This window comes from Xyrauchen texanus, chromosome 39 (assembly GCF_025860055.1).
Source record: "Xyrauchen texanus isolate HMW12.3.18 chromosome 39, RBS_HiC_50CHRs, whole genome shotgun sequence".
NCBI lineage: Eukaryota > Metazoa > Chordata > Actinopteri > Cypriniformes > Catostomidae > Xyrauchen > Xyrauchen texanus.
This window is the reverse complement of record NC_068314.1, coordinates 21,991,553-22,005,821: the sequence shown is the minus strand read 5'-3', so window position 1 is coordinate 22,005,821 and position 14,269 is coordinate 21,991,553. Positions and strand designations below refer to the sequence as shown.

Sequence of the window (14,269 nt, the reverse complement as noted above, 5' to 3'; positions counted from 1 at the left end):
AATTGACTAACTTTTTCTGGGCAATAATGGTGGAAATGTTCAATACAACTTTTGTATGAGTTAAAGGAACAGTTCTTACATTAAAAACACTATTATCAATATGGAAAATGTGAATTTATCAGAAATCAGCAAATGTTAAATTACTGTAGATCATCAGCATAATTTTCTACCTACTCATAATCTTGCCTAAAGTGAAGCGGTGTGCCCTCTGTCTTTTACAAAGTCCTTTTGTTGTGATTCTGTGGCTGTTGTTACTCACTGCCTCTGTCTGTATTGTTTGGGTTCAGATTATCATTCAGAATGTTCAGGCATTGTTCACATATGAACCACAGTAACCACAATTTCCGCCAAATTACCACAGTGCAGATATCCAGCTATTAGTGGTTACTACTATTAAACTGCAGATTTTCACAGGGACCAGATATTACATTTACATTTATGCATTTGGCACACACTTTTATCCAAAGCGACTTACAGAGCCCTTATTACAGGGACAATCCCCCCGGAGCAACCTGGATTTAAGTGCCTTGCTCAAGGACACAATGGTGGTGACTGTGGGGATCAAACCAGCAACCTTCTGATTAACAGATTACCAGTTATGTGCTTTAGACCACTACACCACCACCACCTGTCTAAGGTGATACAAATGAGTAATCTTAACATTGTATTTAAAAAATGTTTTTTAAATATTTATAGCATTTTCTAAATTAAATGTGTATATATTTATATATATATTTAATTACTTAATAAAAATTTTATATGGAGTAACCATTAAGTAAAAAGATATTAAAATCCTCCCTTGTGCCTTGAATACACAAGATTGGACACAATTTAATAATTCATTTCAAAACAGTTTTTAAACATTTTTCAAGATTTGTTTTTTCATAAAATGTCAAAATAATGATTACAAAAACTAAAGGTGCACAAAGCTGCTTATAGGACAAGGTTGGAATTTTTTTCTGAAAATACTTTTGTGCCCTCGCAATAAGCGTGCCCTCACAGTTAGATATGAATGCCCTCACAATAGTTTACGTTCCCTCACAATACGTTTTGTGCGCCCAAGGCAGTTTGTGTTCCATCTTAATAAATTTATCATGGTTTAATTATTTATTAGTAACCATATTTTAACTATTATATTCATAGTGAAATCACAGAATTAATGCAGGAAAACAAATATAATTGTGTGGTTTTTAAATGGTTTTACTACAAATAGTTTAACAATGGTATTTACATTTACATTTATGCATTTGGCAGACGCTTTTATACAAAGCGACTTACAGTGCACTTATTACAGGGACAATCCCCCCAGAGCAACCTGGAGTTAAGTGCCTTGCTCAAGGGCACAATGGTGCTGGCCGTGGGGTTCGAACCAGCGACCTTCTGATTAACAGCCCTGTGCTTTAGCCACTACGCCACCACCACCTTTACTATTTGTAGTAAAACCATTGTAACCACAAGATTAACCATGGTTGATCTATAGTAAACCAATACTATATGGATACATTATACTGTATTAAAACCAGGGGTGCATTAAGGTACCTCTGAGCTCATGGGACTCCCCCACCATTCTGCTATAGGGACGACTTTCACTGTTGCGCTCTGTGATGGTTCAGCATCTTCTGCTAAACGTTTTGATGAGTGCATTTACATGGATGATGTGGCCCTCCTGATAGATGTGGGCCTGCTCTGGCTATGGTTTACTACATTGTTATATAGTATTTGCAATGCTTGGTATTAACGGATTACATGCAATATGAATTATGTAATCAGATTACAAAATTAAGTATTTATAATTGGAATACAATTACTTGTAATAGATAACATGATTACATATTAACAAGGCAAAGGCAGTAAATTATTAATAATTTCTTAATCCTCCTAATCATTCTCTATTTTCAATCTTTTGCATTTTTCAATCTAAATCAGCACACCGCTAATGTTCGATAGGTCTTCAAGTGTTTTCAGAAGAGAGGGGGAGGGTTGTGTGTACTACACACAAACTGGATACTTGCTACTAGCTGGCCAGGTGAAGATGGAGTGCTCTACATCAGCGTTTAACCACTGGATATATAGAGATAATTTAATATTTAAAAATGACATTACACCAATGGTGTGCAGCTCACACATTAAACTTTATTGCTTCAAAGGATCTAGTGGATGCCATCTCTAAGGGCCCTGGCCGCAGGATACACAATAATTCAACAAGAAAATGTGCAGAAATATTAAACAAAGCCTATCGCTCTACTGTTGCTGCTGATGCAGTGGAGTCCACTGCATGAAACTTGACATAAAACTTGACACAATTGTTCCTTGTGTGACTCGGTGGAACTCTGCTGTTTTAAAATATACTGCTCTTTTAGAAAATTGATGCTGTTCAAAAGATAACATCTTGCACCGATTTGGAAAGTAAGCAGTAAGGGTTAAATGTGTCTCAGTGTTTTTCGATGAAAGCTTTGACCTGGCAATGTCATTGCTGTTGTTTTATGGTCATTTATGTTGCTATTGTTTTATGCACTCAAAACGATCTTGACGTCTCAGTGTTTTGAATTATAAACTTTGGCTGTGCTCTGTCATTGCTGTTAGATTTAATGTTTATTTAATTAATTTAATGTTTAATGCACTTTTTAAAAATGTCATAAGGAGCTCTTTTTGTGATGCACTTTTTGTTAGTAATAAAACATTTTATAATTTTTTTTACTCTTTGTAATTTATGTTAAAATGATTATTCTACTCAAATATATGTGACATAAAATAAAATTAGGTTGAAAGTAGGGCTGTCAGTCGATTAAAATGTTTAATCGAATTAATTACATGGTGTCCCGATTAATTAATCGCATATACAAATATTTGCCGAGAAAGCCCCTCATATAACAACAACTCAGTATATAATGATTATACATATTTATATCAATATATAATTATACATTGTTATCTTTAATTATTAAAAAATTATATATATATAAAAATTATTCAGATAATTAAAATGGATTACATTCTTGTGGCAGAAGAGTTAATCATTGATAAGACGATACAAAAAGCGGCTTTAGAATACAATGTATTGTTTACTACCATATTATTGATCATAAGTCAATCATTGGCATACAGTTCACAGCAATCCATTTCACAAGTGAATTTGTCAATCAGAGATTTATTATGAGGGCTTGTTTAAGAGCTCTCAATTTACACCTGCATCAGTTATGCTTGTGTAGTGTCTTGGGTGTGCATAAACATAAAATGTTTAGGTCACCGTGTCAAGTTAAATATAGTTTAATACTCAATCTTTAAACACATCTTGAGATCCCTTAGATCGCATTTGTGCTCCTTTGAGTGTTTTGAATTCAAGAACGTAACGCATGTTTGTGTTGTTCTACCTAATGAAGTGTTTTCTTCACTGTATATACTGTGCATTGCTCATACAGCTGAAATTTCACTTACTGCCCTCTTGAGTAAACAGGTGGTACTACAAGCTTGCATTTCTTACATTTAAAAAAAAACGTTTTTTATTAATCGCATTGAATTAACGCGTTAAATCGACAGCCCTAGTTGAAAGTAATCCAAAAGTAATCGGATTAGATTGCACCACAATGTAATATATGAGATTACGTTACTGATTGCATTTTTTTTGGCATGTAATTTGTAATCAGTACCTGATATCCACCCAGTAGTGTGTATTTGTATAGTAAAAAAATTATATCCACAACATTATGATTTGTATTACCATAGTTTTCGTTATCTAGTACTATTACTATGGTTTCACTATGAAAATCATGGTTAATATATGGTTACTGTAGTAAAACCATGGCAAGGGAATGAAAACTAATATAAGGGCATGAAAAACTTATTGCCAGGGGAGGGCATGCCAAATTATACATGTCTATAAACTTCCTGTCTTGTCCTAAGGGGCTCCATAATACTTTCAAAGTTTTATGTTCTTGTTCATTAATTTTTTTTCAAAATTGGTTACACCTCATGACTGATTTGAAGGACAAAAGTTTTTTATTTTTATTTTTCAATATTGGTTACACCTCATGACTGATTTGAAGGACAAAAGTTTTTTATTTTTATTTTTCAATATTGGTTACACCTCATGACTGATTTGATGGACAAAATCAGGAATTTCAACTTTAATTTTTATTTATTTAACATTGATTTTTTTACTGTCACCTGACACATTATATGATTGATAAGCCCCTTCCCCCTTAAATAAAAGATGAATGAATGAATGATTGAATGAATTGTTTTGTGGACAGAAGATTGAACACACCTGCCGTTAAGACCCATACCCAGTAGGGGGCACCAAATCTCACTTGCAAGAGGGATTGGGATAGTATGTGAAGTGAACAGTGTACTCAGGGGGCGCAGATTACTTGAGACATTTCACCATGAGGATTTTGCTAAACGGAATATCAGAGTTGCACGCGTATTTCGTGTCTTTGAACTGATGGAAAATACCGAGGCCGTTGCAGAAAATCTAATAGGACAATGAGAACGAGAAATCGAGAGCCAACTGGGACACTAGACAAAGGACCGCTCGATTTCTATAAAAACACGCCATAACGGAGCAAACAAAGAACAACAACTGTTTTTACAGTTAGACTGCTGTCTGGTTATCGACATAAAAAAAAGGCTAGATTGGACTGAAACCGAAGCTCCGCGGAGGGGGAAAAGCTGGAGTGGTAGAAATTCCCTGATTTACTTAAGTGAAAATGGGGTGAGTTCACTCTCGCAACAGTTGTACACTACAAATGTCCAGAAAAGCGACGAGGTTTGCTCTCGAAACTAACCTCGTTGTGCAGTTAGCCTAACACTTATCAGCAAATGCCAGTCTTAAATGCAGTGTAACTTTAGTTTAAAAAGCGAATCTGAGCTCAGTTACTCTCTGGCTCAAAACCTAGTGAGCTGCCTACCCAGAGAGCATTTTTGGCCATCACATGAGCGCTAAGTCAACAGAAAATAACCAAAGTTATGTCCAAAAAACGCTGCACGCGCGGTAGTCAGCTCACTAGATATTGTTACAGCCACTGTCCCAGTCCTGTTTTATGGTGAAGCCTTTCTCAAATTTCACATTGAAATGTCTGTTACTTTTCTTTGAGTAATTTTCATTATGCTGAATGTGCAGTTTTCTCTGCATTATTAATGTTCTATGACAAAACTGATCCATGCAACATGTCAAATATAATCATCTCCAGATGACTGATAAAGCTTCTGTATTTCATTGAAGCTTGCCCATTAATTCAATGTTGGAACCATCAGAACACTCAACAGAATATCTTCATTCAACCTTTTTGCATGTCTGAAAAGACCTTGAAAATTTGGAGTCCGCTCATGTATAGGTGGTGTTGGGGAATAACGGAATATATGTAACGGGATTACGTATTTAAAATACAAAATATAAGTAACTGTATTCCACTACAGTTATCAGTTTAAATCATTGGTATTTAGAATACAGTTACATTCAAAAAGTATTTTGATTACTGAAGAGATTACGTTGCATTTTATTGCCATTTGTTTCATTTAATATTTAGTCCTTTCAGATGGAAAACATTTATACATTTAAATGATGTGATCAAAAGTGCATTTGAACAGCGGTGAAACACTTTCTCATGATATGTTACATTCATACGAGCAGACAAAAAAGTATGTTTGGAGCAGAAGAAATAGAAATAAACCTTGTGTAAATTGTCAGCTTTACGCTAAGCTAAAGTGCTATTTCTAGGCCATTTTACATGCACATGTTACCAGACACGATCATCTTTTTCTATCAAGATATTTCATGTTGGATCATAATTGATTTTTTCTAGTAAGAACTTTGATATTAGGGCAAAAATCATATTCTTGATAATTATTTTTGTATTGTTTTCCTGTAAAAATATCTAAAAATCCTTAAAACAAGATACATTTTATTGATCTTGTTTTAGAAACAACTCAGCATAAGATATTTAGGTTTTTCAGAGAATGTATTTTTAACATGCATTTTGTCTTACTGTACTGGCAGAGTTTTTATAGTCAAAACAAGTGAAAAAATCTACCAGTGCTGCTGAAGAATTAAAACAAAGTATTTAGACTACATTACAAATTACATTTTACAACAAGTATTCTGTAATCTGTAGTGGAATACATTTCAAAAGTAACCCTCACAACCCTGTGTATAGGTAGTGTCAGTGTATTATGGTAAATTGATGGTATTTAGTGTGGTCTTAAATTAATATTCCTGGTAAAATACAAGTTCAGCTCAAACAGCATTTGTGGCATAATGTTGATTACCACAAAAATTTATTTAGGCACTTGCCTCCCTTTCTTTAAAAAACAAACAAACAAACAAAACAAAAATCGAGATTATAGTGAGGCACTTACAATGGAAGTGGATAGGGACAATGAAAGTGAATGTGGTAAGTTTTTGGAGGGTTTAAACACAGAAATGTGAATCTTATCATTTTATAAAGGCACTTGCATTAATTCTTTCTTTATTTGAGCTGTAAATTTGTTTAATTTGTCATTTTTACAGTCGTTTTAGGGTTTGTTGACATTATATAGTCTTTGTAACAAAGTTGTAAAATTGTCTATAACTTAACACAGAAAAGGTTAGTAAGTGAATTTATCACACTCAAATCATGTTAACAAGCATATCCTTTATGTCTTGTGGCTATACTTTTGAAGAAAGTGTGTATTTTAACATTCAAAAATTGGCCCCCATTCACTTACATTGTAAGTTCCTCACTGTAACCCAGATTTTTGCTTTTTTTAAGAAAAAGAGGGACGAGTCAAAATTAATTGTTGTGGTAACCAATACTATGCCACAAATGCTGTCGATTTAGCTTGATTTGTGTTAAACCTGGAATATTCCTTTAAAAAGATAAAAGGCACTTACAGTGGAGGTGAATGGGGCCAATTTTTGAAGGGTTTAAAGGCAGAAATCTGAAGCTTATAATTTTATAAAAAGCACTTTAATTCGAGGGGCCTGGGAAGCTCAGAGTGTATTGACGCTGACTACCACCCTTGGAGTCGCAAGTTTGAATCCAGGGTTTTGCTGAGTGATTCTACCTAGGTCTCCTAAGCAACCAAATTGGCCTGGTTGCTAGGGAGGGTAGAGTCACATGGGGTAACCTCCTTGTGGTCACGATTAAGTGGTTCTCGCTCTCAATGGGGCGCTTTGTAAGTTGTGCGTGGATCGCGGAGAGTAGCATTTGCCTCCACATGCCGTGAGTCTCCGTGGTGTCATGGAGAACGAGCCTGTGATAAGATGCGCGGACAGAAAGTCTCAGAAGCGGGGACAACTGAGACTTGTCCTCCGCCACCTGGATTGAGGTGTGTAACCGCGCCACCGTGAGGACCTACTAAGTAGTGGGAATTGGGCATTCCAAATTGGGAGAAAATGGGATAAAATAAAGAACTTCAATTCTTTTGCTAGAAAGTTTTATAGGGTTTACATTCATTAAGTCAATGCAAAAATCTGATGTAACTACACAGAAAAGATTAGTAAGCAATTGTATCACACTAAAAATAGTTTACACGCATATTGTTCATGTCATATCGCTTTACTTTTGAAACAGATTTTAACATTTACTGATTGGGCCCATTTACTTCCATTGTAAGTGCCTCACTGTAACCACATTTGTTTATTTGAAATAATGTTTAGTTGTAATAATTTTTAGTTGTAATCAACTATGCCACAAATGTTGGCGATTGAGCATAACTTGTGTTGAACCTGGAATATTCCTTTAAATAGGTCTTACTTAGGTAAAATGAAAAAGTCAGATTTTCATTGCAATCTTCTTTGACTCGTATTTATGGAGACAAAATACATCATTTTATGAAATCCTCCTCATAATATCATCACATTTTGATTTCAGATGAGTAAACTTAAACATGCCAGTTTAAAGGAGCTTGACAGACTGGCTTTATTGACACAGACTCTTTTCTGTGCAGACGAGAAAAGTGAATTTAGATCAGCTGTTCTCAGATGGGCTCAAATATACTCTGTAGATACATTGTGTTGTTAATGGATATTTCCTGGTAATTGGGTCAAAGGATCACATCAGTCAATCAGATGTGAAATTTTAGAACAGTGTGCTATTACACCCAGCAGGTGACTTCTCCATAGGAAGTTGAAAGACTTGACGATTAGCCTAGCTATTCATTGTTATTATTATGTGGCATGGACAGACATTCTGCAGTTCCTAGTTTAAGTTTGAGCATGATTTGATCGGGTCTGTCCTCTTAAAGGCATACAAAGATGTTATAGAAACTTGTTGAAAGGAATAGTTCACAAAAAAAAAAAGAAAATCTGTAATTTACTAGTACCAAATCCGTATTTCTCTCTTCAGTGTGGAACTCAAAAGGTAATGTTTTGAAGAATATCTTGGCAGTTCTTTTCTATTTAAGAAAGCGAATGGGGACTGGGACTATCAAGCTAGAAAATGACAAAAAGCACCATAAATGTATATAAAAGTCATCCAAACATTTTAGATTTCTAAAGACATACACTAACTTTGTGTTGAGGAGTGAATAACTAAAATGTATATCATTGTTCACTGATAACCTTCCCCTCTACCGAAAAATGGCACAAAGAGAAAGTAATACGGGTTTGCAATGACATAAGGAAGAGTAAATTATGACTGAAGTTTTATTATTGTGTGAAGTATTTGTGGGCAATCAAGAAGTGTCAGTCTAGTGAATAAATGAAGACCTTGGATGTGCCGTGGAGTTATTGGAGAAGTTATAGTATGGAGAACTTTTATATAACAGCTGTGCAACAGAAGTGCTTCCTCAGCAGGTTCTCCATAGAGCACCTGCTCTTCTGTCTCCTGAGTTGTCCCAGAAAACCTTGTCAGAATGCCAGAGTGATTAAGCATTACCAAAATGTCACTTTGGCCTCTGGATGTTTAATGCAGGAAAGAATGATAGACCCAGAGTTAGTTTTTGAGCCACAACATTGTGATGGCACAGGCGTGACCTTCAGCATTGTGTGAAGAGGGGCGATGTGCCAGAGTAAAGTCTGATATGAATCTGATCTCCTTCTTGGACTGATGGAAAGTGAAATTCAATGAGAAATTATGAAAAGTACTCACTTGGTGACTGTCCAGTAGCATTACACCATTACCTGCTATCTGGCAGTTGTTTCCTGGCTAACGACTTACATGCATACTAGAGTTTATGCTATGTCAGAATACTGGGAATTAATTGATTTCAAAGTGGATGGTGCATACATTTATGCTGTCTCAATCACTGAATTGCTTTCTTCTCTTGAACACAAACAAAGATATTTTGAAGGATATGTGTTTTTGTCTATACAATGCAAGTCATTGGGGTCCATCATTTTCAATAATGTTTAATCCACATGACTCGAATTGTTTAATTCATGTCTTCTGAATTCATACGATTGGTTTTATGTGAGAAACAGACCAACATTTTAAGTCCTTATATCACAAAATCTTGACATTATCAGTCTCCTTGGAACGTTTCTAAAAGAAGTTTGTTCACAGGCGAAATTCAGTAATCTAACGGTACGTTTCCACTGGCGCATAAAAACTCTGCACAAAGCCGCTCTCAACATCAGAGAGCTGCCACTTTGGGGTGTTACAGCGAATGTGGGCTGTCTTCACAATCACATACTACTTTTACTGCTTCTGCCACATCAGTTTATAGCAGAAATAGCAAGAGTAGGATGCCATTTAGAGTTCAAGTTCATGGTCAATCTAATCATTATAAATATGGGTGATTACAGCCAGAAAGATGCAAACTTTATTTCCAAATGCCCAATGTATAAAAACTGCTTGATTTATTGTGCTTTTTCTTCCAGACACAGTATTTTCACAATGAATGCATACAATCTTCATTTGTCAAGTCTTTTTGGAGTCTCAGTTTTGCTCACCCAGCCACAGTTTTGTCACAATGCGTGCATGCAATCATCATTTGAAGTCCGTTGTTGATTAAAGCACTGAATCCAGCAGAAACTTCAGCATTATCTTCATATGTTGAAGTGCAAATGAGAGGCATCACTGCTTTCAGCACACAGTCATTGGCCGGCGCCTGGCATTTTTCATTCCTCGTTTCCATAAAGCAGAAGAACTATTTTGATGCTCTTGACTGACCTCAATGCTTGCTCCGTGCCGCTGTCAATCCCACAATCCTCCTTGCTAGCGTGGCATTCGACTTCCAGAGGAATGAAGTGAAAACGCTTCCTCAACTTCGCTCAAAATTCACCAGTGGAAACATACCGTCAGGCTGCGTTTCCACTGGCGTGATAGAAATTCGCTCATTGTTGCTCATAACGCTAGGATAAAGGAAAGTTGTGAGTGACAGTTCTACTGGTTTGTTTTAAAAACTGTGACAACACACTAAGAGACAACTATCTAAGTGATGAAAAAGATGACAAAGAAAGTGAACTGTTGTTGCCATATGCAAATAATATGTAGCTTGCTTTCAAGTGGTCGAATAGTAGTTCGCTAAAACTCCACTAGTTACACTGTAACGTATAGTTCTTGTTGTTACAATGAAAATACTTTGTAATCAGCTAATACTAAGTCCTATAATTAATGTTGCCAATGTGATGATTTCAATATTAAGTTGAAGTTGGAACACAACGCAATCATGTTGCAACTTGCCATAAAGTGTGAGTGAACTTGAGGTAATTACATTTTTAGCAAGTGCCTAGCTATTTAGCAACTGGCTTTTCTATCCAGAAAAAAAAAAAATGCATTATAGTACAATTGTTGTAGCATAGTAGCTGGCTGGATAAAATTAGTCTAGCCTTGCTTTAGCTTTAGTCTCAACAAGATAAGTTGTAGGTCTGCACTGATCTGTAATGATCAGTCGCCCAGTGGCAGAATGATCATTTAAATGTCAGATAAAAATATACAAATAATGAAACAGTGTGATTGTTCATAAGTGACTTCACATGTTTGCAACTTTAAAATGGTGACTGACTATTTGACTTAATATTTGTTTACTTTATACATTTATAAATTTTTGTATTGGATATGATTTTATTTGTGTATTTATGTTCAATTTGTTTTTTAAATGTTCAGGGTTCTTTTCAAAGTTCTTTTCTTTGTTATCTGTTAATCTGAAATGCCAGTTTGGTATTGGTATTGAAAACCAAGTCATTTAAAAGGTGCACAGTAATGTTTTTCATCATTTAATAAGTTTACTTGAAAAAGAATAGAAATGAATAGTAATATTTAAACATATGTATGAACTCATGTCCACTCCACTAATGTGAGATGAAGAGTTCAGTCATATCAGGAACATTATAAAAATCACGGCCCCCAACCACATCTTCTGCAGTTTTAGCAATAAATGCATTAAGAGTTAATATGAATTATTAATACAAATGTTATGACCTTTCTTAAATGCTGAAATTTGAACTTTCCGGACACCCTGACCTTATAAAAAAAGACATCTTTTATATGTTAAAAATATATTTATTTTTACCTTTTCGATTATTTGTCTCCTTTATCTTATTTATGTACACATTTTTGGTTGGTTTATACGTATTTTTCTTCCTTCACCTATACTTAATTGTATGAGTGATTGTTTTCATACGTTGTTTGATCTTATTGAACATTTATATATAAAAAATACACAGTTTTAGCACCATTTGTGGACTTTTCAGATGGTCCTTTACCCACCATAGGAACATTTCCCAACTTATTTCAATGTTAAATTAGCGATCTGGAACGATTTCCCCATGACGCCATCTGACCGGCTTAAATATGGGACAAATTGCGTCCTGTATTGATTTGATATATTTATAATTTTATCTTTAAATATGGGATGATCCCATATTTTATGGGATGGGTGGCAATCCTACACACAGCTACACTAAATATTCACAGTGGACAAGTAGGCTATATCAGTTTAGCAGCGAGTTTTGTTTTAACTTCACTCTCTCAGAGTATAAAGTGCAGCATTAAAAAGAGCTTGCTTGGCGATTCATTTTTTGCTGGTTTCACACACGCTCAACATACAACTGTACATTCTTCGCCTGTGAAATTTCGCAGTACAAAGCTAAAGGTAAAAGTGGCAGCACCTTAAATGCACGCAGAGATTTATAGTGAATAAGGACTTGCATTTTGTTGGCCAGAAGAGGATGTGGCGGACAGTTTAGCCAGGGCCTTTTCTCAGTCTTTTAGCACTGATTTGCCTCTTCAGAATTAGATCTGCCTGTAATGTCCCTACATTTGACCTTGTATTTGTTGTTCTCACTCTCATCACTAGCTCTATGTTTCTCTGATCACACTTCTTATCGAAATCAGCCAAGAATGATGAATCTGATGTCATCCTATGAATAATTAAATAATGCAGATTTTATGAATATTTTTCCTGGAAGGGAGCAGCCACTTTTCAGCGTGAAGGCACACGTCTTTCAAATTGACCCGGCTACTAAGCGAAATTGGATTCCGGCCAGCAAACAAGCTGTCACCGTTTCCTTCTTCTATGATGCCAGCAGGAGTGTGTATCGCATTATCAGCGTGGGAGGCACTAAGGTGAGAGACTTTGTCAACAGGTCAACCAATTCTCAGCTCCAATCTCAATCCATGTTATTTGTTGCAATATTATTTATAAAAAATGTGTTTTAAAATGAATTAGAAATGGTTCAAGGACTAAAAATGTTTCAAGGAACTATGTTGTTATTTATCTATATAAGATAATTTTTCATGAAACTAAAGACCAAAGTGTTTATCACAGTGAATCTTTGAATTACACCACTTCCTGTGGCCTGAATAAATGAGGCTGTGCTATTTTAAGTTTAACATGATTTTGAAGGAAACCGCTGCGTCAAACAATTCATTATCTAACTGCACATTGTGGACAGGACTTTCACGATTATGAAATTAAGTCTGTTATAGGGTTTGCTATGATGATGTTGGTGTATGTGTGCTTCATACACCTTAAGAATAATTTGTTCATGATTAATAAGGATTTTTATTTTCAACTGGTTACCATTTAGAAAGTTGGCCATGGAACGCTGGTGCCAGAATGAAACTATGCAAGTTCTGCTCAGAATGAAAAACAGTTTGATTTTAATTCCTGGATATTTTTGTTATTTGCTGTAATGCAGGCAATTATAAACAGCACCATCACCCCAAACATGACCTTCACAAAAACATCGCAGAAATTTGGCCAGTGGGCAGACAGCAGGGCAAACACAGTTTATGGTTTAGGATTTGCCACAGAACAACAGCTTCAACAGGTATACATTTGTTGTTAGCTTTTAAAGGATTATTCCGGGTCCAATACAAGTTACGTTATTTATGTGATGACCACAGAAAACACTTTCGACTCCTCCCTCAGTTTGTAAAAACAAACAAAACTGCGTGTACAGATACGCACTCACAGTGGAAGTCTACAGGGCAAATGTACAAAGCATTTTTGTACACCTTTTTTCTTTGGTTTTTCAAACTAAGGGAACAATTTTAATGTAGATAATTTTTTAACTCTAAAGCTTGTATTTAAAGAAATAGTTCTCCCCAAAATTATAATTATCTCATTATTTACTCATCCTTATGCCATCTCAAATTTGTGACTTTCTTCTGCGGAACAAAGATATTTTCGTAAATGTATGATGTGTGCTCATATCTTGTGCTCGTATCATATCGCTTCAGAAGACATGGATTAAATCACTGGAGTCGTATGGATAACCTTTATATCCTTTTTAGAACTTGGAAGTTTTTGACCACATGGACTTGTATTGTATGCATATAAATCTATGAAAATATCTTAATTTGTGTTCCGCAGAAGATAGAAAGTCATATGAGTTGAAGATGGCATAAGAGTAAGTAAATGATTAGAGAATTATCATTTTTTGTGGGTGATCTATTCTTTTAACCCACAACATTCCTTTGACTTTTTGCTGCATGTATTTTTGAAATATGTATTTGATGTGTGTGTACATCATTTGTTTGTAAAACATATATTATGTGAATGCAACATTTTAAATTACTTTGAGGCTTTTTAAAAAAGCACTTTTGTAATCGTCTGTGCAGTTCTCCGAGCAGTTTAAGGAGATTAAAGAGGCAGCACGTCTCGTCCGGGATAAATCGCAGGAGAAGTTTGAGTTGCTGAGTCCTGGTTTAAACATCAACGATCCACAGGTGAACACAACAGCTCTTGAACGACCTAAGCCATCCTCCAACCTTTTATTAGTGTGACTGAAAACAGCACGATAGAATAACGGGTCCCACTTTATATTAGGTGTCTTTAACTACCATGTACTAACATTAAAATACATACAATACAGTGTATTTTTTGCATAACTTCTTCAAAT

General features: G+C 35.3%; 1 protein-coding gene across 1 annotated transcript in view; it reads left to right on the top strand.

Annotated features, from left to right (window-relative positions):
• The first annotated feature begins 4,365 nt into the window (after window positions 1-4,365).
• Window positions 4,366-14,269, top strand: part of LOC127632893 (homer protein homolog 3-like) — a 42,495-nt gene continuing 32,591 nt past the window's right edge. Inside the window, exons 1-4 of the mRNA XM_052111715.1 lie at window positions 4,366-4,711; window positions 12,332-12,488; window positions 13,064-13,195; window positions 13,989-14,096. Of these exons, the coding sequence (XP_051967675.1) occupies window positions 4,707-4,711; window positions 12,332-12,488; window positions 13,064-13,195; window positions 13,989-14,096 (402 nt within the window). The 5' untranslated portion in view covers window positions 4,366-4,706. The remainder of the gene's footprint in view (window positions 4,712-12,331; window positions 12,489-13,063; window positions 13,196-13,988; window positions 14,097-14,269) is intronic.